General features: G+C 45.2%; 2 protein-coding genes and 1 long non-coding RNA gene across 8 annotated transcripts in view; 2 read left to right on the plus strand and 1 right to left on the minus strand.

Moving 5' to 3' along the window:
• On the plus strand, positions 1-9580 carry efemp2a (EGF containing fibulin extracellular matrix protein 2a). The gene is made up of 11 exons (XM_077021275.1): positions 1-139; positions 3863-4163; positions 4312-4360; positions 4503-4715; positions 5465-5587; positions 6034-6150; positions 6826-6945; positions 7106-7225; positions 7350-7476; positions 8013-8208; positions 8604-9580. Exons 2-11 carry the CDS (start codon positions 4068-4070, stop codon positions 8763-8765), a joined length of 1323 nt encoding a protein of 440 aa, XP_076877390.1. The 5' UTR covers positions 1-139; positions 3863-4067; the 3' UTR covers positions 8766-9580.
• The window catches only part of LOC143526704 (uncharacterized), a 26209-nt gene continuing 898 nt past the window's right edge, over positions 138-25448 (minus strand). The window contains exons 1-6 of one of the 5 annotated variants that reach the window (XR_013133922.1): positions 15981-20559; positions 15615-15854; positions 14249-15486; positions 7135-7339; positions 6801-6937; positions 138-2425 (exon numbers count right to left, since the gene is read on the minus strand). This is a non-coding gene — a long non-coding RNA (uncharacterized LOC143526704). Of the gene's footprint in view, positions 2426-6130; positions 6269-6800; positions 6938-7134; positions 7340-13586; positions 15855-15980; positions 20560-25448 lie in introns of those variants that run through there. The other 4 variants (XR_013133921.1, XR_013133920.1, XR_013133923.1 and 1 more) reach the window with 4 other exon arrangements.
• Positions 24871-25448, plus strand: part of npas4a (neuronal PAS domain protein 4a) — a 6226-nt gene continuing 5648 nt past the window's right edge. Inside the window, exon 1 of one of the 2 annotated variants that reach the window (XM_077021273.1) lies at positions 24871-25406. In XM_077021273.1, coding sequence (XP_076877388.1) covers positions 25232-25406 — 175 coding nt within the window. In that variant the 5' untranslated portion in view covers positions 24871-25231. The remainder of the gene's footprint in view (positions 25407-25448) is intronic. The other variant, XM_077021274.1, reaches the window with a different exon arrangement.

Here is a 25448-nt window from a genome sequence, read left to right on the forward strand (position 1 = left end):
AGGGCAAGAGAGAGATACAATAAGGGCAGTTTCTACTCACTGACTTCCACCGGAAGAGAAAAGTGCAGAGGAGGAGAGAGACAGGCTCTGGAAGAGGATTTCAGGACCCTAAGGAGTTAAAAAAAAAGAAAAGAGACCTGTGAGTATAACACGTTTCAAATCTCAAACTGTATGCACTAATTAATCGATTCGGCTACAAACGTTAGACTCTGGCTTAGTTGTTATATCGGTGTACAATGTGAGAGTAAGGTCTACTGCTGATGTGATCATGAGACTACAGGCACACAATGAAGTGAAGGCCATGAGAAGAGAAGTAGAAAGTAGCACAGAGAAGTGTGTGTGCGCGTGCGTGCGTGTGTGTGGGAGAGGAAAAGGGCCGAATCATTCCCAGGCTCTTTGAAGGGCTCCGCGTTTCATGCTGAGTGTGCTTCTCCCCGGCAAACGGCCACGGTCCCGGCGGCCTGGTGCTACTTCACTTTAATCTCGGAGCATAAATGAACCTTCCTTCCTACAACATCTCTCGGAGTCGGTCAGGAGAGGAGGCCTAGACAGTCGTGATCTTGTTCTTTTGGTGTTCGTTACACAACCACCGGGATGCCATTACACAGCACAGTTTGCATATGCTGCAGTATTGCAAAACTTCAGTCTTGTTTCACAACTGGTCTAAATGTCAACTAGACCACTTTTGGTTTGACCCCCTCAAGTATTGGGCCAGTTTTGTTAAAACATTTTCAATCCTTAAAGTGAATTTCTACACGCCAGGCAATGTGTTTGTGTGTTGGACTTTTATTCCACAGTTTTGTCAGAAGGGTTATTTAAAATAGACAAGACTGGGATCCTCTGGAGTTCTGAGCACACACAAAACGTGGTACTTAACACCAAAACATTCAGGCTCACTGAAGAAACACAGGTGGCATAATATGGAGAGCAAACACTCACTCACTCACACACACACAATTAAATATCCACATGGCGTCACAGCAGAGAACAGGAGCCCACTATACTAATACAGACCACTTTTATACCGAAGGGAGTTTCATCGCTTTTGTTTGTATATTTTTACAGCGACTGCAGCTTGACTGCATTATTTTATGACTTTTACTAGTGACTTGAGTGTTCTTTCAGAGGCAGAGATGCATGCTGGGATGCCACCTGCGCTCTGAATCACAGCGCCTTTTGACAACGCACCAGTCATTAATTCTTACCCCATCTCTCATGAACATGACTCTTTGTTCTTTTACCTGCACAGCCATGAAACAAATGTTTTTGGGCAGAGGTACGTATTCCTATTGGACGTTATGGCAGGCCGCATGAATGTTGCTGAGTGCTTATACACACAGTGGTGGACCGTAAACACACACCTCTGTAGCTCTGCTCGGTGGAAGGGACCGGGCGATCGATTTAAGGCCAAAGTGCTCGCCTTTGGGTCTGCGCGTCCAGCAGGTCTGATGGAGTTGCACATGACACGACTGGCTTTGACCACCATGAGAGAAAGTGAGCTTTATGCCCAGCTGAGCAGAACCCAACAGAGAACGAACACGTCGCAAGGCACGCCCGTGTGTGTGCCTGTCTGTGAGAAAAGGGGGAGAGAGGTGGGAAGAAACCATTTGTCCCTATATGTGTGTGGTCCTCTCCCAGTGTGCCCATGTGGGAGAATCTTTATGACCTGCCCGAGTGGTTGTATTCTCACCAAGCAGTAGATGACCAGGGAGAATGACTTTAGAAAATTGTAGCCGTGACATGGTGCTGACTGCTTTATCAAACATTTAATGCATAGATTCTGTAACATTCTGTAACAGTATAGTTATAGATAGTGCTGCAATGAACCAAGCCTCCCTGACATCTGCTTGAGAAATAAGTGTGTAAAGGAGTGTGTATATAAAAATATAAAGGTGGGTAGGAAAGGCTCCGTGGTGGTGGTGGTAGTCATTCCAGGTAGCGATGCCTTCCCCTTTCAGTGAACTTTGATGGGGTTTCCCGGGAATTCGATGCTCTGGGAAATACGGCCACGTTCTGGTGGCGACGTCTTCGGAGCAATGCCCACATCCTCACCACCAGCATTCCAGCGAGCCCATGGCCACTCCGCTGTGGTGGCCAAAATTACCCTCGCCCCCATGCTGCCCATGTTCCAGCCGCTCGCCCCGCCCACTTGCCCCGCCCCCACCCCTGGGGCCGCCGTCTATCTTCACTTGGGTCCTTCCTGAGGCCACGTGTGTCTCCTGCACCGGGCGGTGGATGAAGGGAGGAGAGGGCGGGACGAGATGGTGGACATGTCCTCGGTCACGTTCAGACACACCGCGTGGATTCCAGCGAGCAGCGGTGGCGTTTGGCAGCTGCCCCGTGGTAAGAGGAGTCCTCACCTTCCGGCGGCTTCCACTTGAGTGTCAGGAAAAGCAGAAACGCTTCAATAACTTTCCAAAGGTTTCTGTGAGAGAAAGAGCAGGAGTGACGCTCTTCACACACAATACTTCTGGGACTATTCATACGGAAATAGTACCAGAATTTTCATTCTTTCTTTCTCCTCAACCATTGAATGGAATGTGTTTAAAGTATGCATATTTAGACGTGACTAAACCTTTCATTTACATTGTATGCATCACAAAAGACCTTTTGGATAGAAAGTGTGGTGCAGTAATTCACACATCATTGTTAGTTATTTGTTAGACCTTAAATAAGGTTTTAATGTATTTGCATTTGAGGTGGTATAGGTTTTCTTACGTGTACTGTAAGTCATGATGAACAATCTCTTGTGGTTTGGGCAAAAAAAAAACAAGTTACATACAGAGGCTGATGTAACAGAAGCAGAATGTGTGTGTGTGTGTGTGTGTGTGTGTTGATATGCACGTCATTCTGTGGCTTGCTCTTTGTCAATTTAAGTCAACACGACAATACCAGTGGACAGGGCAGAGCTTTTCACACTAGCCCTGAGGTTTGGCTCGAGGTTCACAGAAAAAAAACGTGCACGCAAAAGTGTTTTTGGAGTGGAGATAACTCCTGCTTTTTGTACACTGTGTGCATGAGTGTTTGTATGTGTGTTTTATGTCATAAGGTCAGTGGTTTCAAGCTTTTCTCCTCACTGTTTCCCCTGCAGTACAAACCAGCCAACGGCTGTTTTGCACTGCCCAGCCTAGAGTCAGAAATGTTTTATAAGTGTTGCATTTGGCTGGTTTTCTATTTGTTCTTCAGCTGAGAGACTTATTCAAGCTGAAATCTCGGTTTTCTCGTACTAAGAGCATCAACTGGGGCACTGTTTAAAAGAAGACTTTCAGACAGGCTTTCTTTACGATTTCCATGAAAGAAATTACTGATGGTAAGAAAGTCAGGCTACAAGACTTACGGTCTAGTCAGTTTTTAATAACTGTGGTTTATGTAAACTAACTCTAAACCATGTTGATATTATGCAATTGTCCAAAAAGTGACAAATTGTGTGCAATTCTAGTTCAGCCACAAGGGGGAGTAAGGTTGCCATATAGTTTTACTGGCAGGGCATTGAAGCTCCAAGCATTATTTTAATTGTCGGCTAATGTCCAAACAAATTTATGACTGTCATTCACCAATCAATAAAACTGGAGGCCTAGATCAAATCCTGGATAAATAATGCAGTGAAATCTGCTCTGTTAGCAGATCGTCCTTCTACTAACAAATTGGTATAGACACTTTAGCACAAGCCACTTAAACTGAGAGAATGCTGATGCTGACAGTCTATATCAAGTAACTCGGTGTGACAAGAAGCTTTAAGTTGATATAGTCTACAGGATTTAAGGTGTGTAAGGTGTAACTACAACCCCTCACTGCCTGCCTAACCACAACCCTGACCCTAACCCTGACCTTGACCCTAACCCTGACCTTTTCTTTCTTACAGGCTCTGCAGTGTTATTTCAAATCCCAGTGTGAAGCAGCAGTTACTCTCTCTCCACTCATTCCTGAGGCTGAGCTGCGCGTGTGCCAGCAGCGTGTGTGTGTGTTTGTGCACGTTTTTTCGTGTGAGTGTGTGTGCATTGTTGACGCCCCGCTCGTGAGTATTCTCTCTGCTCCTGAGAGCCAGTTGAAAGCGTCTGTGTGTGAGGATGCGGTCCGTGTGTGTTTCGCTTTGGTGTGTGTGTGTTTGTGTGTTCCTTCATCGTGCTATTTCACAACCGCCCACAGAAAGTGACACTTACACGGTAAGAAGGGGGGTAATGTTTTCCAAGTCTCTCTCTCTCCATCTCTCTCCCTCTCTCTCCATCTTTTGTATACAAATGTGTCTGCAAATGTAGAGTATTTAAGCATATGCATTCATGCCAAAATGTCTTGCTGAACATTCTTTTGCAGGAATGCACAGATGGGTATCACTGGGACCCTCAGACTCAACACTGCAAAGGTAAAAAAAAAAAAAAACCCATTCTTCTCCATCACAGTGGCCGTCCAAGCGTTCCAAGACCATGGAGCGTCTTCTTCATGAACCCAGCCCTAATCACGACGAAACGTCCCAACTGTCTCAACACATTCCCTTCCCCCTGCAGACATAAATGAATGTGAAACCATCCCGGAGGCGTGTAAGGGCGAGATGAAGTGCTTCAACCATTATGGAGGCTATCTGTGCCTCCCCCGATCCGCCTCTGTGATCCCTGCTCCTGAACCCCCCAACCAAATCCCCACCGGTCTGGAGGAGACAGCGCGTGAACCCTACAACCCCTGCCCCAGTGGCTATGAGCCGCAGGGCGACAGCTGCGTGGGTGAGTGGGGTGTTTCGGGGGGGGAGGGGGGGTGAACAGGTGGCAGTTGGCTGGAAGTGACTAAGTGTGTATGGCTCAGGCACTCATGGAAGTGTTGAGTGTTGACAAACTGCTGAGTCAAGGCACTGCAGGGGGTGGGGCTTCCATCCAAGACAGGAAGTGAGAGAACACGGTTTTAATCCAGGCATTTGGGTTTCCACGCCTGGTGAAGTGCTTACGGCTGGCTGTACGGACGCCTGGATGATTCAGATGGAAACAGGTGGTACGTGGGCCAGGGGGCGGCTGGGTTTTGGTGCACGATGGTGGGAGTATTTGCAGGAGGCTGTCTGGGGGGGGGGGGGGGGGGGGGGTGCCGCAAGAGGTGAAGGGGATTTGGAAGGCTAAGATTCGCCAGCTGCTGTCAGCAGTCAGGAGCTCATTAACACACACTCTGGTTGTATTAGTCAGCACTAGTTGGCATAAATCCCCCCCAGCGCGCATTCGTTTAGTCACATTCTTCAAGCTGTTAGGCATAAATCAGTACATGTAGTCACTGCTGCAAAATCATAATACCAATGCAGATGCAAATGTGAGCAAAAAGAGAAGTGAACACAAATATGTCTCCTGTGTGGCGGTGGTGGTGGTCTGGTTATTTTTTTTTTCCCTGATGTCATGCTGACTCTCTCTCTGTCACACACACACACACACACACACACACACACACACACACACACACACACACACACACACACACACACACACACACACAGATGTGGACGAGTGTGAGCGGCACGAGCATGACTGCCAGCCCAGTCAGGAGTGTTTCAACACAGAGGGCTCGTTCACCTGCCAGTGCCCTGGTGGATACCGCAAAGTGGGCACAGAGTGCATAGGTGAGCCCTTCTGTCCCAACCACTCGAGCAGACAGAGCCACCCAGCAACCTAGCATATAGGCAAACACCCAGCTTCTGGACGAAAGGCCATCACTACACGTTATACTACTACTGAACACGTATACTAGGACGAGACTTGAAGGAACATTCGAGCACAGACAAGGACTGTATTACATAATATCTGACCAATACCAACGATTTTGGTATTTTGGTGACCTTTGGCCACAATTGTAAAGACAAAATCAAATTGAATTCCTGAATCGGTAGAATTGTAAGTTGATGGAGTGCATGAAATATATTCAATAATAATAACAATCTTTATTTGTATAGCACCTTTCATACATACATGCACTCAAAGTGCAATAACGTTGATGTTGATCAGAATGGGATTAGCCCTGCGGTTGAAAGGGGGAGAATGACGCCAGACGTGTTGCTTTCGTTATCAGACATCGACGAGTGTCGGTACCGCTACTGTCAGCACCGCTGCGTCAACGTGCCCGGGTCTTTCTCCTGCCAGTGTGAGCCGGGTTTCCAGCTGGCTGGCAACAATCGCTCCTGCATCGGTGAGTGTGCTCCCGCGTGGCCGCCCCCTAGTGGCCGCCCCCCGTCAGTGCGCGCTCGCAGTCATTCCAAAAGCTGAACCCACACGTCCTTGCACGATCTTCCTACACATCAGCTCATCTGGATGGGTGCCAAAATCAAAACACCGCAGTACCTTCCAATTAGGTGAACGGGGACGGCCGTGGTGGCATAAGGGAGTGATTACTGCGCTCTTATGAAACACGGGGGCGAATCTCTCTCTAATCTCTAGTTTGTTTATCGTGTGTGGTCACGCAAGTGATGGTCAAGTACACGGACGTAATTTTGGGGGGGGACGGGGGGGACATGCCCCCCCCACTTTTTCAAAAGCCGGCTTTGGTCCCCCCCAGTTTTTACGGTTAAAACCAAATATTTAAATAGCGACGAATCTATGTCCCCCCCACTTTTGAAATCAAAATTACGTCCATGGTCAAGTAATCCACACGAGACATTTATGTCTAATACCATGACACACAAACACTAGAAATCTTAGACACATTTGAGTAGTGTATCTAAGTCAGCGCACTAGGGTGAATTATTTAGTCGGTGATGTTTTTTTACTAAAATACTGGGACACACACTAAATTCAGCACAACTTCATTGTTCCTGTAAAAATATGGTGTGGTCTACATACCTATAATCTGTGTCTGCGGCTTCAGACGTGGATGAGTGTGACATGGGCGCCCCCTGCAGTCAGAGGTGCTATAACACCTACGGCACTTTCCTCTGCCGCTGTGAGCAGGGCTATGAACTGGGACCAGATGGATTCGCCTGCAAAGGTGAGAGATTTAAATCTACACAATAAAGAAATAAATATACACAAATATACACATGATACTGTACACGCACACTGCATACACACACACAAAGACTAGTTGCTTTGTTATTTAATTTTTTGGCCTCACTGACACTGATTAGTGCATCTGTCCCTGTCTGTAGACATAGATGAGTGCAGCTACTCCAGTTACCTGTGCCAGTACCAGTGTGTGAACGAGCCCGGCAAATTCTCCTGCGTGTGCCCAGAAGGCTACCAGCTCCTGGGGACCCGACTCTGTCAAGGTGGGCCTCCGCCTCTGGCGTCTCTCCTCGGCTTCTCCTCAGCCCTCTCGCTTCATAAACACACACCTTTGCTTCTCCGCCCAACGACCCCACCTCCGGTTCCTCCCGATGTTCCTGTGCGCAGATATAAACGAATGTGAGACGGGCTCGCACCAGTGTGCCGACGGCCAGACCTGCGTGAACGTCCACGGCGGTCACCAGTGCGTCGACGCCAACCGCTGCCAGGAGCCGTACGTCCAAGTATCGGACAAGTGAGTGAGCACGCGAGCCTCCTCCGCTAAACGCGGGACGCCGCACCTGACCGCCAGACGCACACCTGTGACGGTTCCAACCTGTTTGTTCTCCCATATCTCCCAGCGAGCGTCTCCGCCATCGTCGGGCATGCTTTAGTGTAATCAGCAGAGATCCAGAAGTCTGAAATTGGTAACAGGTGGCCAAGCAGGTTTGCATTTTGCAGAAATGTCTGTAGAGAAATTCAGGGCGTCCCAACATTTTATGTTCATTCGTCTGGCGTGTGGAGCACACCGACTTTCTGGGGCTTAAGTGGCTTAAACGGTCATTAATCATACAGATGAGAGGAATACGGCGACTGTGATCCAGCTTATTTTCTGGCAAAAGATATAAGCGAAGACGCATCGCAATCGCTGCCGAACTCGTAGAGTCATTTCAGTTCAACCCTCTACTGTGCTTGCCTTTTTTTAGGAAAAGTACGCTCTCTTGAACTGTTTGTGTTATGTGCGACCGAACCCAGCTGATTCTGGCCCGTGACCTTTAACCCCTGCTGCAGCCGCTGCGTGTGTCCGGTGGCGAAGGCGGGCTGCCAGGATCTGCCCTTCTCCATCGTCCATCGCTACATGAGCATCACGTCGGAGCGCTCCGTGCCCTCTGACATCTTCCAGATTCAGGCGACCAGCGTATATCCCGGAGCCTATAACACCTTCCGCATCCGCTCGGGAGACGACAACGGAGACTTCTACATCAGGGTGAGACGAAACTGCGATGACTTTCATCGATCGTGAATGTCACAGGAGGCTAAACTTCCACTGGTGTTCAGACCTTCATATTTTGGACCAGATTATTGGCTGCAATCTGGGTAATTCCACTGACTAGTTTATGGATTCACTGCTATTTGGAAGTTGAAGATGATTGGGTCATTTATGAAAAATTGATTCTCTTTGTTGGGTGGGTCATATTAAAACTTTAAGGCGGTGAAGATAGTATGTGCCAAAGCAGGAGGACTGCCTCTGTGTGGACTCTCACAAAGTCCGTTATGATCACTGGAGTACAGATTCTATGCTCATAACATATCAGTGTTTCCCATTAATAATTTTTCAGTATTGAGAAGATTGAAGTGAATTTATTTTATCTCTTCCCTCAGCAAATCAACAACATCAGTGCTATGTTGGTGCTGGCCCGTGCTGTCAATGGACCCAAAGAGTATGTTCTGGACTTGGAGATGGTCTCCGTCAACCCACTCATGAGCTACCAGACCAGTTCAGCTCTTCGCTTAACGGTCAACGTGGGGCCCTATGCCTTCTAAAACGGAGTTCTGCTTAGAACTTCGATGTGTGTGTGTGTGTGTGTCTGTGTGTGGCAAAAGGAAAAGTGGTAAAGTTGAGGACAAAGAGGGAGACCAACATGTCCAGTGAGGACGAGAGGGTTTGATCTGGACATGCTTGCCTAATCACGTGATCATCTCCCGAAGTTTGTTTTGAGAGCAATGCTGTATATCACGAGAAACTGAACAAATAACACAACTGCTACGTTACTTAAGGACGTTCTCGAAAATCCACAGACACAGTTGTGCCACATGCAGTTTTAATTGTGTTGCGTATGAACTATCAAAGGCTGCAGCTGCACTACGATTTCAACATCTGCTGCGAGGCCTAAACTTCATTTTGCTTTCGTCTGGCTCTCCCCAGTCCCCGTCATGTCACCCAGAGTAGTTTTTCGGATGACTACCTAAGAAAGCATTCTTCTTCTACTTCCAAATAAAACCAGTCCACAGCCCTTCTTGTTGATATTCCAGCACGATCACCCCCCCCCCCCCCCCCCAGCCCTTTCAGATAGATGTAGCGACCGTGTTAGCGCCCGGATGCTGTCTGCAACCCTGCATACTAGCGTGATGGCGATCACCCTACCCTACGGTTATTGTGTATTTGGAATAGCAGCCATTATTCAATAACCACTCAGTGCTACATCTCTACCCCTACGCCCTGCAGAACCATCACTAATACTCATACTCTGCTTCTCCTTTGTTTTGTGTGTGTGTTTAGTTTTTCATACCATGCTGCCAATGTTGTACTTTTCTATCCTGGAATTATTACTGTAATAAATATGATAATACCACGTCAATGTGACTACAGAGCCATATGTACGTTCCATGATCCGATCTGCATCAGGGTCTATATTTAACGCTGATGCTAATCCTGGTCGTTCCTTCACCTGGGCACACTGTCTGCGCGCGCTCTGCACGTGTTTTTTTTTATCTTTCCGACTCGTCCCCTCTGAGTCATTCTAACTACACAATAGATTGGACTCATGCTGAGGAAGCGTCTGACTGTCTTCAGTAGTGAAAACGGCACACTGCACCCTTCACCATCGCTTGGCGGGTTTCGCAGTTCATATGCAGCCGAGAAGGAAGAAAAGAAAAGAAAGAAAGAAAGAAGGAAAGGAAGGAAGGAAAGAATGAAATAAAGACACATTCACATATAGTGTACATAAGCAGATATATTTACACGCAGAGAGACAGTTTTCTTCTGGCCTCTGCTGAATGTTGTGCAGTTTGTCTGTGCTGACTCTCCAAAGCTGCAGGTGTTGTGCCCAATTCAGACTCCTTGTTTGCACACACATAAAAGCGCTACAGATGATATTTGCGCTATGCGTTGTTTCTATGCATAAATGAGTTTTAATGATCGACAACAATAACATACATGCTATACTTTGTTCCTCAACCTTACATCTTAAATACTTATTACTTACTTATAACCTGACTTGTTTATTTTTTAACAAGATATTTGCAAAATATTCCCATATTATGTCTAATTATCTATTTATGACAAAATTATAGTGCTCAATGAACTAAGTTATAAGTTATTTTTTGATGACATATGGATGTGTAGGCTATTCCATATAAATCACACATCTACATTCAACAAGGGTTATTTTAATAAGGAGAGTATAATTTTAGTGATGCCAAAACAATGCCTGCCGAAATTATACTCCCAAATATCATCTGTAGCGTCTTTATGCAGCGTGCAAACGAGGGGATTAGGATTCTGCCGAGAAGTCGCAATTGGGCACCACACCTGTTGGACTCTGCAAACTCCCTTTGGTCAGATGCTGTAGGGGAACCGAAAAGCGCAGCTCCCCTGTGTAACGCGGCGGGTATGGTGACGTAACCACCGCGTGAATATACTTGAGAGGCGGACCCAAGTGCCGGTGTTCTGTCGATTTTTCCTACCCATCGAAAATTCATACCAAGGCTTACTGCGCATGCGCAAGTCGCTTTTACGTCACTATTTTGGTGGCCGCCTACTACACCCATCGATTTTTCCTGCCTGCTAGCGAATTTCAACAGTGCAGTACTATTTAGTCCTTTCAATAGTGCAGTAAGTTAATTTCTTGTTTATAATTTCTTCTTTGTTTGCAGTTGCAATGTTTTCAACTGTGCATTAAGTTAACTAGTTGATTAAAATGTTTTAAACAGCGCCGTTTTACTGTCTGTTATTACCTATAGGGACTTGGATATTTCCGCATGATAATGATTGAGCCGTGTAGTGTATTATTATTAATAATACACTAATACGCAAAATAAAACTTTTATTTTAAAGCTCATCCTACTTTTGAAACGCTGATTTGCGCTACATTACGACGTTTCCATAAGGTAAACAAACTAGAGATACGTCTACAATACTACTTTTAAACGCTGATTTGCGCTACATTACAACGTTTCCATTTGGTAACAAACTACAGAGATACGTCTACTACGTTTTAAACGCTGATTTGCGCTACATTACGACGTTTCCACAAGGTAAACGAACTAAGAGATACGTCTACAAATACGCGATGCCAACGGACACGGTATGAAAATTCGACAAGGTAGGAAAATTCGACAGACTAGTCTATAAATACTCGCTGCCAGCTGATACGGTAGGAAAATTCGACAAAGTAGGAAAATCCGACAGAACACCGGCTCGGTCTGGCACAATAATATGCGAGAGTAGTAAATGTGGAGTTAATGCATACACACACAGTGTGGCAAAAACACCAACACAAAACGACGCGGAAAAACAACGCGCAAAATGAAACTAAACCGTAGATACTCGGTAGAAAAAGGAAACAAAAACAACGCGGAAGACTGACGCATGAAAAGCAAAACTCACTCGTAGCGAGAGGGTGGAAAAAATAATAAAGGCAACTAAAAAGACGCGGAAAAAACTCGTCGCGTAAAACCGAAATAAGAACACCAGGAGAAGAATCTGGCTACTGGCAAAAATGCCGCAACAAAACAAAACCTTCCCAAAATAAATGAATAACGGATAGGAAGAGAAACAGATGGAGGAAAACTTGAGATTGGCTAGAAAGCAGCGCAGGAGACAGAGACTCGAATAAGTGAAAGAACAAGAGAGAGGGAGAGAGAAAGAATAAGGTGGCGAGTAGTGATGGGTAAATGAGGCGTCATGAAGCATTTCGACCCATAGGGAAACTGTATTGATACTGTGTCGATACTGTGTCACTGAATACTGCCACCTACTGGATCTTAAAAATCACTACAGGCAACCTAGTTGACGGACTGATTTGATGACCTAGTCTATACAAAATGTTTTAAGTCATTGTATTTTATTGTGTATTGTAGTATTTCATATAGTTACATAGAAAAATCTTTGATATTCTTAGATACAGTCAATAAATAATGTGAACATGAAAAAGTGAATGTGTTTGAAATGAGGATGCTTGTGGACTTTTTTTTTTTTTCACAAATTTTTATTCAAAAAAATAAGTTTTTCCAACGTTTTGAATTTTAGTCTGTTACGCTTTTTTGAAACAACTTCTCCAGCTGTAGAAAATACTCGCTCACACGGGACAGATGAGGCTGGAGTGCAAAGATATTGTAAGGACAGCCGGAAGAGATTTGGATAAATAGTCTTTTGGTTTTGCTAGTATATCAAAGGATTCTGAGACTTGGCAATATTGCCCTCTGCCAGGTATTTCTGCACCTCCTGGATGGTATCAGCAGTGGCACTTTTGGTTTGTCTGCTTATTTCAGCATCAAGATGGTGCCAAAGGTTATCTAAAAACAACAAATTGGCATTTAAGTACATGATGTCCAAACAACAAACAAATAATGCTGAATAACATGCCTGATGTGGATGCAGACAGCTGTTGTGAAGACGGTCCAGGCTGGGGCTCATTTGTGCGTGTACTTTTTGGCCACCATTTTGATGGTCTGAAAATCATTCAAATCAAAAATACATTAAAATGAAAGATGACATAAATTGGATTTATCAACTACTACTTTAGATCATTTCCACACAAACCTTTCTGGTTGGCAAAACATATGAGGGCTCAAGGACTTGAACCAGTTCCTTGAACCCTTCACTCTACACAATGCTGAGGGGCTGGCAATCCGTCAAAATGAAATTCAGGAGAGCCTCATCCAACATCTGCTTCCTGGAAGCTTGATGGTTAAAAATGAAGTAAAGAATACATTTATAAAATTTTTAAAAAGGCAGCTGTGAGTAATTTGTAAAATGGTTGTATACCGGAGTTTTTCCTGGGTATATCTGGGATTTCATTCTCATGTTTGGCCCTATAATGCCTCAGCATTGAGGAGGTGGATTTGTTTAAATATAACAGTTCTGTCAAACAAATGCGACATTTAACCTGCAGAACATAATATGAATAGTAAACTAAGAGCCAATTTGAGATGAATTTGGATTCTGATAGATCGAGTGGAAGCTCTGAAAGAAACCAGATGAAACAATGAAATTAAAACAAATACCTTATTTTCCGATGTAAGATCAAAATGGTCCCACACAGCAGAAAACTTTCTCTTTCCTTGAGGCTGTTCCATAGTTTTGAATGAAAAAGACGTCGTACCGCTAAAGTTCAGTGATTTTTTTGGCAGATGCATCCTGAAAGATGCGCTTCCTTATAAACACAGTTTGGCGCGTTAGTGTCATTTCGAAACAGTTCCTGTATCGGTCATGTGACTTGCTGAAAACGAGACGTGCACCGACGCGGGGTTTGCTCTAAGAGATCGGCGCACGTGCCGACGCATCAGTGTTGCCGAACCCATCACTAGTGGCGAGACACCTTTAACTTGAGAATGAGACAAGAGAAAGGGCTGAGAACGTACCGGCATAACCAAAACGAATCAGCAATGATCCGTCTCCAAAAGCTTCCTTAAAAAGCCATGGCAACAGGTGAGACGGATCATTGCTGATTGCGTGGATGTAGTCTAGGGCTGACTCGGGTGCCCCTAGTGGAGGTAGATGGTGTGGAATCCGAGCCAGCCCTGACACCCTGAGCCCAGCAGATTAGCGCCCTCCGGGGATCCACGAGGGGAGCAGGGAATCGCCTCTTGGCTGGGTTTTGAATACATATAAAAGAGAAAGGGACAGCCCAGTCCATCATGGGATCACTGCAGTGGGCAATCAGTGGCATAATGGGAGTAATCTCATAAGATTGTGTGTGATGGTGTGTAAGACTAATCACTGGGCTGCGGCCTAATAGTGGAGCAAACTAAAATATGTGAAGAGAGAAATGTTTCGTCATGTTTGTCCCCATAAAAGGAGAGTGCGAAGAAAGAACGGGAATCAAAAGATGAAGATGAATGGTGTTGCCTTTGAGGTAAAGCTAAATATGAACACACTTCTAGAAGTTACCACACAGAAGAACACTAGTTGTGGGTAGTGGTGTCTCGAGCCTCCATCCCTCCATCCCTCCCTCCTTTCCGAGGCTGGAGCTGTGCTATGCCAGAGTGTAGCCTACCTCTGTCCCGAGAAAAGAAAAGCTCACCGGAAAATCCCCGACTTCACGCTTCATCACGCTACCAGCACCACACACTGTTCCCAGCGTCCTCCCAGTATACGCCAACACAGTCTCTCTGTCTCTCTCTCTCTCTCTCTCTCTCGCTCACACACACACACGCGCACACACACATTCCCTGTTCTCATCGCTGATGACTCATTCTCTGCAAAATCTTACATAATTATATAAAGGAGGTTTGACACTCATCTGCCACAAGGGGGCGGTGTTGCACACAGATTCAAAGCCCATGCCAGGACTGGACGTGAAGTGATGGAATCTTGCTGCTAGTTTTGTAACCTAATTGACCAGTGAAGCTCCTTTCTGCCCTCACGTTCTTCTTTGCATAAGCCACAGGGACGAACTGGTAGCTAATAGACGGATAAACGCATAAACACGTTGGCCGTGTTCAAATGGGTTAGACCCTTAGTCATCATTAACTCCATATGATTATAGTAGATAATCATAGTACACTCTTAGTAGTTCTCTCTCCTTCACTCACATATGGCACACACACCCACACACACACACACACACACACACACACACACACACACACACACACACACACACACACACACACACACACACACACACACACACACTATCACAGATGGCACCAGCAGGTCAGGCGGACCAGTGACTCTTAACGGAGATCATGACAAAGATCTGTAGTTGAGGGGGAGTGCGGCTGGTGTCTGGACGGGACGGCATGTGCTCGTGCTGCATCCTGAGCCCCACGCCTGCCCGTCAGCGGGGCAGCGGGACCGAGGCCTGCCATGCCCGGGCGGCGTGGCACCCGCCTCGCGGGTGTACGGAGGGGTGGGCCGGATGAACGGCGTGAGCGTGCCCCCGCACGTGGAGGAGGCTTCGAGCGGCTTGCTGCGTGGAGACTCGATTTAAGAGGAGTGCAGGAATTTGTGCGAGTGTGTGTGAGTGAGAAAGGGGGAGAGAGGGAGAGACAGCAGGTAGAGGGATGGAGAGAGACACAGAGAGACAGACAGAGAGAGAGAGAGAGAGAGAGAGAGAGAGAGAGAGAGAGAGAGAGAGAGAGAGAGGAAAAAATATTCGTGCCAGGTATGATTTCATCGTTTGGACCAGTCCACGGCAGACTGTGCCTGCTGTGTGTGTGGGTGAGTGTGTGTGACTGAGTGTGTGTGAGGGCCAGAGAGGACTGAAGTCCTGGCCTGGGGAACACCACTCGAGTCCCAGACCGATGGAGCCACAATCTAGCAGTAGGAACAGAACAGAACCAATAAATATGCTTCCCCATCCTATAATTCCTTAGAATTGCTAGTATTTCTAGCCATTGTTAGGTATTTTTAAGTAAATGAAATGTCTGACTGCCTTTGGGTACCTTTTCTGTTGAATTCTGAGCTAAATGCAACAGGACAGATGGAGTAATGAAACTGGTATTGAAATGTAGCTCTTTAAAAATCCAATAACCCAAAAAATCATCCATGCTATGCATCTTTTCACATGCATACCTGAAAGTACAAGTAGGTGTCAGGTTCAAGTCCCAGCTGTGCCATGTGTAGCCAGTTGGTTAAGAAGTACGTGCTGACCTTCTGGGTGGATGATGGGGAGACCCAATACACTGGGGATTGCCAAACAAACAGAATGGAAATAGGAAATAATACAAGAAAACACGAATATTGTCCAATACGTGGGAACACAGAAGGACTTCCACATGGGCAGAAGTGAGAGGGGGAAAAAAACGTACGTGATTAATCTTTGACTTTAACGATGGAATCAGCGTTTCTTCCCACTAGCAGCTGCTGACCTCCGCTGTAACCTCGGCTGTTACGAGCGGAACCAGAGCTGTTCTCCACGGCCTGGGCCGCTCAGACTACAGGGCCAAGATGATGTATGCGCTGAGAAAACAGGACAGGCGTGCTGACAGGAGGGTTTCGGTGATAGCTGGTGCACACTTTGCCTTCAGGTGCACGGGGCTGATAACGGGTACAAAATGCTTTAATAAGCAAAGTTGTTTCAGTTCCTTCATATACAAATGACACAGTTTCCTCCAGGCTTAAGTCATCATAATATTAACTGACATGCAAAAATGTAACAGCACAGAGGTGCTCCATGCTTTCATTGGTAACAGTAACCATGCCAATTACTGGTATAGCATTATGAGTATGCTTAAATGGTTGGACATAGATTTACGTGTTTAAGTGAATAAATAAACAAACACTCTTTCTGCCTGAAAAAAAAAATAGCTGGTGCTCTCCTCCCCATCATTCATGTCACCAGTAGAATGATGAATTAAAAAAGTACTTTGACATGAGCAGGATGGATTACATCACAACAGACAGGAAGACACAACGATCACCGATATTTTATGAATGTGCACGCATGTTGTGGGGGAAGGGGAGGTCACTGTTGTGGTGTCAGTGGACAGGAAACATTGTTGTCTATTTCTGTCTTATAAATATGACCCCCAATTTGAATGGCAGGTAAACCGGCAATAATAAAACAAGGCTAATGGAAGATCACAAATTGCTATTCCAAATATAGGCGCTTGTCTGGTTATTTTATGGCACGACAGAGCTGTTGGTCACGCCCGTGTGGAGATAGCGCTCGTCCGAGTAGACCATTGGAAGATCACAGTGTTTGCTCGAGTTAATGTATCTAATTAGGCCTGCATCTTCATTACCACCCAACCACCCAGCAATCAGGGGAACCGAGAGACACCTCCACAGACCCTGATCAACTGGGAGCCCAGATCAACTGGGAGCCCACACTGGTCAGGAACGCTGGAGCCGTTGTGGTGGAACAAATGGCACCGACCTCTGACTGTTGTGGGAGGTTCCTTGATTAAAGCATCGTCTAAATCACAGTGACTTTGACAACAAGAGTCTTTTGCCTTGTGCATCACTGATTGCCCTTTTGAGGTCACCCGACAACGGAATTGATGCTTCGTAAAGCTCGTCTACTATATTTGGATTGAAACGTTATGTTTAGGTGGGGAAAACATTGTTTCCAGTATATTTTATGATACGACAGGGAGACGTTTTTCTCTCACATGTAACCCAACAAGCTTCGGTATTCAATGACCAACATGATCACTGAAGAGCTCCACCTGTTCTTGGGTTAACAAGGTACGTATGTTGTTTATTACAGGGACGTCGTTGTTTTTCAGCGTCCGTGCTGCTAAATGAGCTAAAGCCCCGCGATCCAGTTTCCCTCTGCAGTGGAGATTCCACTACAAAATACAGCTGCACATCTTTTTAGTTCCTATATGCATATATGATACACATATATAAAGGTCCCGAAGTTTCTTCCCCCTGCATAAATGTGGTTACTATGGCTCGGCAGCATGTTGCTATGGACGAGTAGGCAGAGGAGGAGAGGGGCTTACGTTGGGATGTGAGCCACTCAACTGGGAGGAAGCGCAGAATGCAGGTAGACCAGAATATGGCAGCACTGAACACATCACTTAACACAGCATTTAACACATCACTGAACACATCACTTAACACAGCATTTAACACATCACTGAACACAGCATTTAACACATCACTGAACACATCACTGAACACAGCATTTAACACATCACTGAACACATCACTTAACACAGCATTTAACACATCACTGAACACAGCACTGAACACAGCATTGAACACAGCACTGAACACAGCACTGAACAAAGCACTGAACAAAGCACTGAACACAGCACCGAACACATCTCTTAACACAGCACTGAACACATCACTGAACACAGTACTGCACATTCCTGCTCTAAATATATCCCTGAACTTATGGCCACCCTAAGCACATCCCTGAACTCATCCCTACACTAAACACATCCCTGAACTCATCCCTACACTAAACACACCCCTGAACTCATCTCTACACTAAACACACCCCTGAACTCATCCCTACACTAAACACATACGTCAACTCATCTCTACACTAAACACACCCCTGATCTCATCCCTACATTAAACACACCCCTGAACTCATCCCTACACTAAACACACCCCTGATCTCATCCCTACACTAAACACACCCCTGAACTCATCCCTACACTAAACACACCCCTGAACACATCCCTACACTAAACACACCCCTGATCTCATCTCTACACTAAACACACCCCTGATCTCATCCCTACACTAAACACACCCCTGAACTCATCCCTACACTAAACACGTCCCTGAACACATCCCTACACTAAACACATCCCTGAACTCATCACTACACCAAACACACCCCTGAACACATCTCTACACTAAACACACCCCTGAACTCATCCCTACACTAAACACACCCCTGAACTCATCTCTACACTAAACACATCCCTACACTAAACACGCCCCTGAACTCATCCCTACATTAAACACACCCCTCAACTCATCCCTGCACTGGACACATCCATGAATAACAATTAACTCTATTCAGTGACAGTTAGTGATAGCACATTAGATTAGGCTAACCAGACCCCACCGCTTACCTGCGTCCCATTTCATTATCAGCTTTGGACTGCTAGCAAAACAAAACCCACACGTGTTAATCCTGCATGTAAAACAGGGGTGAGAGATGACCAAACGTCCTGATGGTGAGTAAACGAGCAAAACGTGTGTCATGGACTGTCACCACGAACGAGGCTTTCTGTGAACATCACTGTCTGTGAACATAAGGTGTCAAAGAGCCATTCATCTGACCAGACTACTTCATCACTGCGCTGGCACCGGTATCCTTCAGCCATGTGAACGCCCACCAAGGCCAGACGAACTGCTAAGGCACTTTCTCTCTTTGCCACATTGAACGTGCCACCACATTCAACATGCTCCCTCACCTCGGTGTGCTCTCTCCATCTCCTTTGACACAGCTCTCAGTCTGCAGTTGTACTAACACTGTTAATTTCAAGGGTGGAGATTGCAGAAATCCAGTAGTATACATCATACTGGAAGGGCCACAAGTTAGTCAGGGGATCAGCTCTCTCCTCATACATTCTCATCAATTTAATTTTAATTTCTTTTCTCTTATGCACTTAGACACCTCAACACATTGTTCTTATTCACTTAGGAACTCAAACTTTCTAAATAAGTACACAGTTTTTTCATCATTGTAGTCAAATCTGTAGCAAACAACATCAACTCCAACAGGGGTTCTGATGACACATACACCTGCAACTTCTCCAGACATGTCACCATTGTTGAATTGGTTTGGTTGCTGAAATGATCACAGATCAATACAAAATGTTGGAACCTGGGGGAAAAGATTCTTTGTTTCCAAAGAGAGGATAAAAGCTGTAATCATAAACCAGCCTCCAGCTAAAAGAGGCACTAAAGTACCTGTTTCCTTTCTCTCTCTCTCTCTTTCTCTCTCTCTCAGAGTTATGCACCACTCCCCTAACCCTCTATTGAGGTTTGTTTGTCTGTTGATAATTTTTCTGCTAATTTAAAAATTGTAAGCATATTATAGATCAATGGTGACAGAATAAATATAGAGACAGAGACAAAAATATTTCAGTCTCTCTCCCAGTGTCAAATGTCAAACTTGCACCCCACGATTTAGCACTATAGGCTGTTCTTCATATGCTATTGACTATTTGCTGCAGACATCGTCTGACTGCCCGGCTTTCTAATTTACACAACAAAACACAAATGTTATGACTAAAAATAGCAATGGGCTTATTTTAAAAAGTTTAAGCAGAAATATGGATTGGGGACAATATTATATATGTAGAGGCTGATAGCATAAAAAAGTTAATATGGTAACTATCACACTGTCAAAGCTCAAATTTATGTGAAAAATATAGTTAGGTCTAAATAATATGATCTACAGTATAGAGACAGGACACATGACATATTCAGTCTGAAGGACATATCGACATCACTGGGGCTTTGCAGCATCTCCTGAGTCAGAGTGGAAAAAAAAATTAAGAATGGCAAATGATTTGAGTCAGAAAGAACCACAGGCTGAGCTGAGGCAGAACATCAAACATGAATGTCTGCAGTCATTTCACTTCACAGGTGTTTTGCCTTGCAGTGCCTTTGGTATTAAAGCAGATTAGAGCAGAGAGAGTGACAGACAGTGAGGGGAAAAAAACCTCAGCTGCTGGGAGGTCTGTTGTGATGTCACATATCTACATCACATCGCCATGGCAACCTTGCATCAGCACCAACTTACTGAGAGGGAGAGAGAGAGAGAGAGAGAGAGAGAGAGAGAGTGAGAGAAAGAGAGTGAGAGAGAGCACGGTGTTCTTCTGGCATGTACTGCTACAATTGTAAATCTATCTTAAAAGAAAAAGGACTAAAGTGATGATCACTGACAATATTATTATTCATATACACTATAGGTGCATAAGTCACACTCCAGGTGACCTAGAGATACACTAAACAACCTTGTATAACTGTGCTATGATTAAAGATAGACATATGCTTACATTTCTCAATGAAAATACCTGGCGGACTTATGAATGGGTATTCACCATTCAGCCCTCTGAGTCAGACTCTACTTTAGAATCATCTTCTGTGAGTTCATGTGGAAATCTTGAAAGCCTTAGGGAGAACATGGAGACAAAGAGAAAGAGAGACAAGGGGAGAGAGGGAGAGAGAGGGAGAGAGACAAGGGGAGAGAGGGGGAGAGAGGGAGACAGAGGGGGAGGCTGACACTGGTATCAAAAGTCCAACTATTCCCACTGTTCTGTGCCCCAAGTTCTAAAAATAGACCATACATGGAGAAAAAAAGAAAAAACGGGAAAAAAAGCACAAGGCTACAGGCTGGAGAAGCATCATTGGTAGATAGATAGAGAGAGAGAGAGAGAGAGAGAGAGAGAGAGGGAGAGAGAGAGAGAGAGAGAGGCAGTGTGTGGGTGTGTGTGGGCTTTTGCTCACTTATATCAGTATACATTTCTGTGTATCCTGCAGCACATATGCCTGGACAGTGCACTACGAATTAGATACACACAAATTAGTGAATGATCCACTCATCAATCCACTCACTGAATAAATACATTTAAATATATATGCGTATGTGTCCTCTGGCTTGTTTACAAATCATAAATGCTCATCATTTTAATACATCCTGGTGGAAAGCAAGACCACACAACACACCAGCTACACCGATTCAGATCTCCCATCCATTCTTCCATAATCAGAGTCCTGCATTTTCATTAACCCCAACAGCCCTTTGGCTTTGCCATAGACATCCTCTCTCTTCTTTTCCATAGACCTCCCTCTTTACTTTCCTCCTCTTCTCTCACTCCATCTTCAGCAGGAGTGGGAGGTGTTGCTAGGCGACCGATTAGCTCTTTTCTTTCAAGAAGTGGAGTGAAGACCTTGATTCTCTCTGGGTAAAAATAAACACCAGCCAAAAAGAAAACGATCAGGAGATGGAGGACAAGTGCGCTTCAAGAGCAGAAGGGGCTGTAAACATCTCGCATCTCCGTGGAGCTTTTTGCACAGGCCTCTTCTCCATTTCAATGTGCTTCTCATCCAGAGCAGGTGTCACATGTGCCTCGTCGGTACAGTAATTCTTCATGCACAGAAGTAGTGTTAGTTTAGCACACAACTCTTTCACAACATCCTGATTAGCTGTTGAGAAGTCGATTGCCGGGGACCGACTTCTCATAGTCGTACTCGCTTTGAAAGTGTATGTTTATGACAACAGTGATAATGTTGTATGCTTGGGTATTCATTTTGCCACGTGTGAGGCTAAAGACTAATAAACTCCTACAGTGTAAATGAAAACTGTCAGTTGAACAGCTTGAGTCCCAATAAGGGCATTGACATATTTTTCTTATTTCTAAGAAACTATAGGTACATTATTGTTTGATTAAAACGGAAATAATTCAGATATAACACGTAAAACCTAATCATTAAAGCAAGTGATATGTTCTTATTCTGGAATATTGTAACTACAAATTTACACATGATGGGATAATTTTTGAAATCTTACGCTTATCTATTTTTGTCACTTTATGGAAAAAGTAGACCTTTTGAACCATAATGCTGTGCTAAAAAAGGTTTCCCCATTAGCACTGCAACGTCCTCCACGACTCCGGTGCCTAATCTTTGTCCAGAGAAATAGCGTCTGGAGATGCTCTTTGCTGTGGTCTTCCTGTCAGCAGGGATGGCCAGGTTAGGCGTCCTGCGAGCCGTCCTGTGACAGTGGACTCCCCGGAGGGCCCAATGCTCCCCGAACACTCATCTCCCTCCGCCACTGTTTGCTCGCATCCGCCCGTCCAGACCTGCACCCTATTTCGAGGCCACCTGCTGCGCACACATGGGCCAGCACCACAATGGCTGCCATTGTCACAAGAACCCAACCAAACAGGGGCGTGACTGCAGAATCTGACAACGCCTATAAATATATATAGACAGATATAAATATAGACACACACGCACATTATATATATATATATAAATCAGTTTGCTTATCTATATCTATATGTCTTATATATATATTTATCTATATCTATCTACATCTAACAATATATATATATATATATATATATATATATATATATATATATATATATATTGTTAGATGTAGATAGATATAGATAAATATAAGACATATAGATATAGATAAGCAAACTGATTTTGAGATCCTTGTATGGGCTGTATGGGTCTGTTGAATATATGGCCAATGAAACTATGAAACGCCAATGAGAACTTTTTCCTCTGTTGTAAATATAGTAGTCTTAATATGTTCAAAGAAGCTCCCGGAGAACTTAAACCATTAAATGCATTCTCCTTAAGGTAATGTGTGTCCTTACACACAATATAATCCATGAACGCTGCCCTAGACATGCATCCATGCAAAAACAAAAAAAAAAAAAACATTTGATTCCCTAGTTTTCTATTCTGCACAACAAAATGTTACGTCTAAAAATAGTGATAACCTATTGTTGTTGAGGCTGTGGATTCTTTCCACTGCAGTTTGTCAGTCTCAGGTACCCTCGTGGCTATTTTTGGAAAGCGGCGCGCGCGCTCTGGCACACTCCGATCGCAAGAGGTTCAAAAACGTCTTCATCATGCACGTGCCTTCGACGCAGGTGATCTTCGAAGAAAGTAACCGTTACAAATGTGTGGAACACAGGATTTTCCGCAAAATACGTGTCGCAGTATTTCGCTAGACATTTAAACACAGAACTGAACAGCTCAAAACTTCTGAATGAGTGTTAAGGAGATTAAATAGTAACCTGCCGTCTTGATGCAACACCTTACTTTATTGTGTCACACGCAATTTTGCACGGCACAAGGCTGTCTTGGAGGCAGTTTAACTGCCAGTGAGTCCAGTCACTTTATGTTGCCAAATATAGATCGCTTAAAAGCTACCTGATGCTCGGTTTGAAATATATTCATGTCGGTTTGTGTTTTCGCTCTTTACACGACTGATGTTTACTTACATGATGGCATATCTGGCAACACTGACTATGCAGGGCAGAGATAACGAAACATGCTAAACAGAGGCGTCTATGGAGCACATGCACGGACATAATTAACTATCGTTGGGTGAGTGGATGACTAGGACGTTTTCCCTGAGGGACCGACATCGCAACATGCCATAACGTCGCAGCGAGCATCCAACAGCACTCGGCCTAATTTGACTTCTGCATACTGACTGCTACTGTGATCAGGAACGTCTCAAGTTCACCGTCAAGTAACCAATCATGATCTACACTATTAACTACTTACGTTGCGACGTTTAGAGGAGCCCATTGGCCGTTTCCCACAGCGTCGCTTTGCGCGCACATTCTAATTGGACAGAGCTTAGTGCAACTATTCCCCTCAGTTCGTCGCTCTTTTTCTCGCCTTATAAGGGTAGAGCAAGATTTTGAGTAAAAAAAATAAAGAGATGTTTTTAATCTTACCGACATCGTCTGATTCAATTTGCCGTTCGCTTTTTCGAATCAAGGGCAGCTTAATGGGTTTTAACATTCACGGGTCCACCTCTAGGACCAGTTTCTGATTGTTGCCCCAAATGCACGACTCCTAATTTACAGCGAGTATACCACGTCAATGGATTTGCTGAGGTGGAAAACATACGAGCATAAATACATAGAAAGCACGAAATGCTCCATGCATTTATGAGGCAGATGCCTTGCGAATAGATCAAAACATGCAATGAAGAAAAATTATGCAATCATGTTCTCAGTCATGTGTGAACGTCGCAGTTACGGAGCAGAGATACGTGAAAATCAAGCGGCTGAAGTCGTAGATTCGGAAACAGCAAGACATATGTAGCCCATCTCGTTCGTATGCAGCTCAGTTACAGGACCCCCCCCCCCCCTCCCCACCCCACAACCTTCTCCCTCCCCGTACACCGGAGCCCGGTGACTCCGTCTACGTTTTACACGCTGACTCCGCCCACTGCTCGGTTTTGTCCAAATCGGGCTTTTTGCGTCGCCGGAGCTCCCGATTCCAGTCCCACGTCATCACAGGGGAGAGGGGAAGCTGACGTCACAGCAGTGTCAGAGTCAGTGTAGACAGGTTGGGAGGGGTGAGCGCAGTGAGTTTCAGCGTTGGGAACATTGATATGAGATACATAAAATCACCCAGACCCCCCCGCGCTCTACTCCCCCCTCCTATCTCTCTTTTTTTTACGTCGGTGTTGGCGCGTTGGGGGCCCCCCTACACCAGCGGAGTCCCAGCCTATATAAGTTACCCGCGAGCAGAGTAACTCCACCAGATTTACGGGCTGCAGACATCTGGGTGAGAGACGGCTCCAACAACAGCCGACAGACTAACGCTCCGACCCGGAGGAGAAATCCATCCAGCCTTCGGTCCGCAACCGAGCCAGGCGCTGTGGCGGAACCGAAGAGGAAAACCCGGGAGAGGCAGGAGACAGGAGAGACGCCCGAGTCCGGACATGTGCGGAGATGACACTTCACTGAACATACCGTAACAGAGTTCGACTCTCATTCAAGGAAAGAGATCTACGCTTTCCTTAATCACGCCGCAGTGAACCCAACTTTACTGTTATCGTTTAGCTTCCCCACAAATACCGACTACAATGTACCGTTCAACTAAAGGAGCTTCGAAAGCTCGCAGGGACCAGATAAATGCAGAGATAAGGAACCTGAGGGACTTGTTGCCCATCTCGGACGCGGACAAAGCTCGCCTTTCCTACCTACACATCATGTCCCTTGCTTGCATGTACACGAGAAAATCTGTCTTCTTCTGTCAAGGTAAGTCATTATTTATGTTGCTGGATGCATTATATATCAGTT

The sequence above is a fragment of the Brachyhypopomus gauderio genome, chromosome 11 (assembly GCF_052324685.1).
Source record: "Brachyhypopomus gauderio isolate BG-103 chromosome 11, BGAUD_0.2, whole genome shotgun sequence".
NCBI lineage: Eukaryota > Metazoa > Chordata > Actinopteri > Gymnotiformes > Hypopomidae > Brachyhypopomus > Brachyhypopomus gauderio.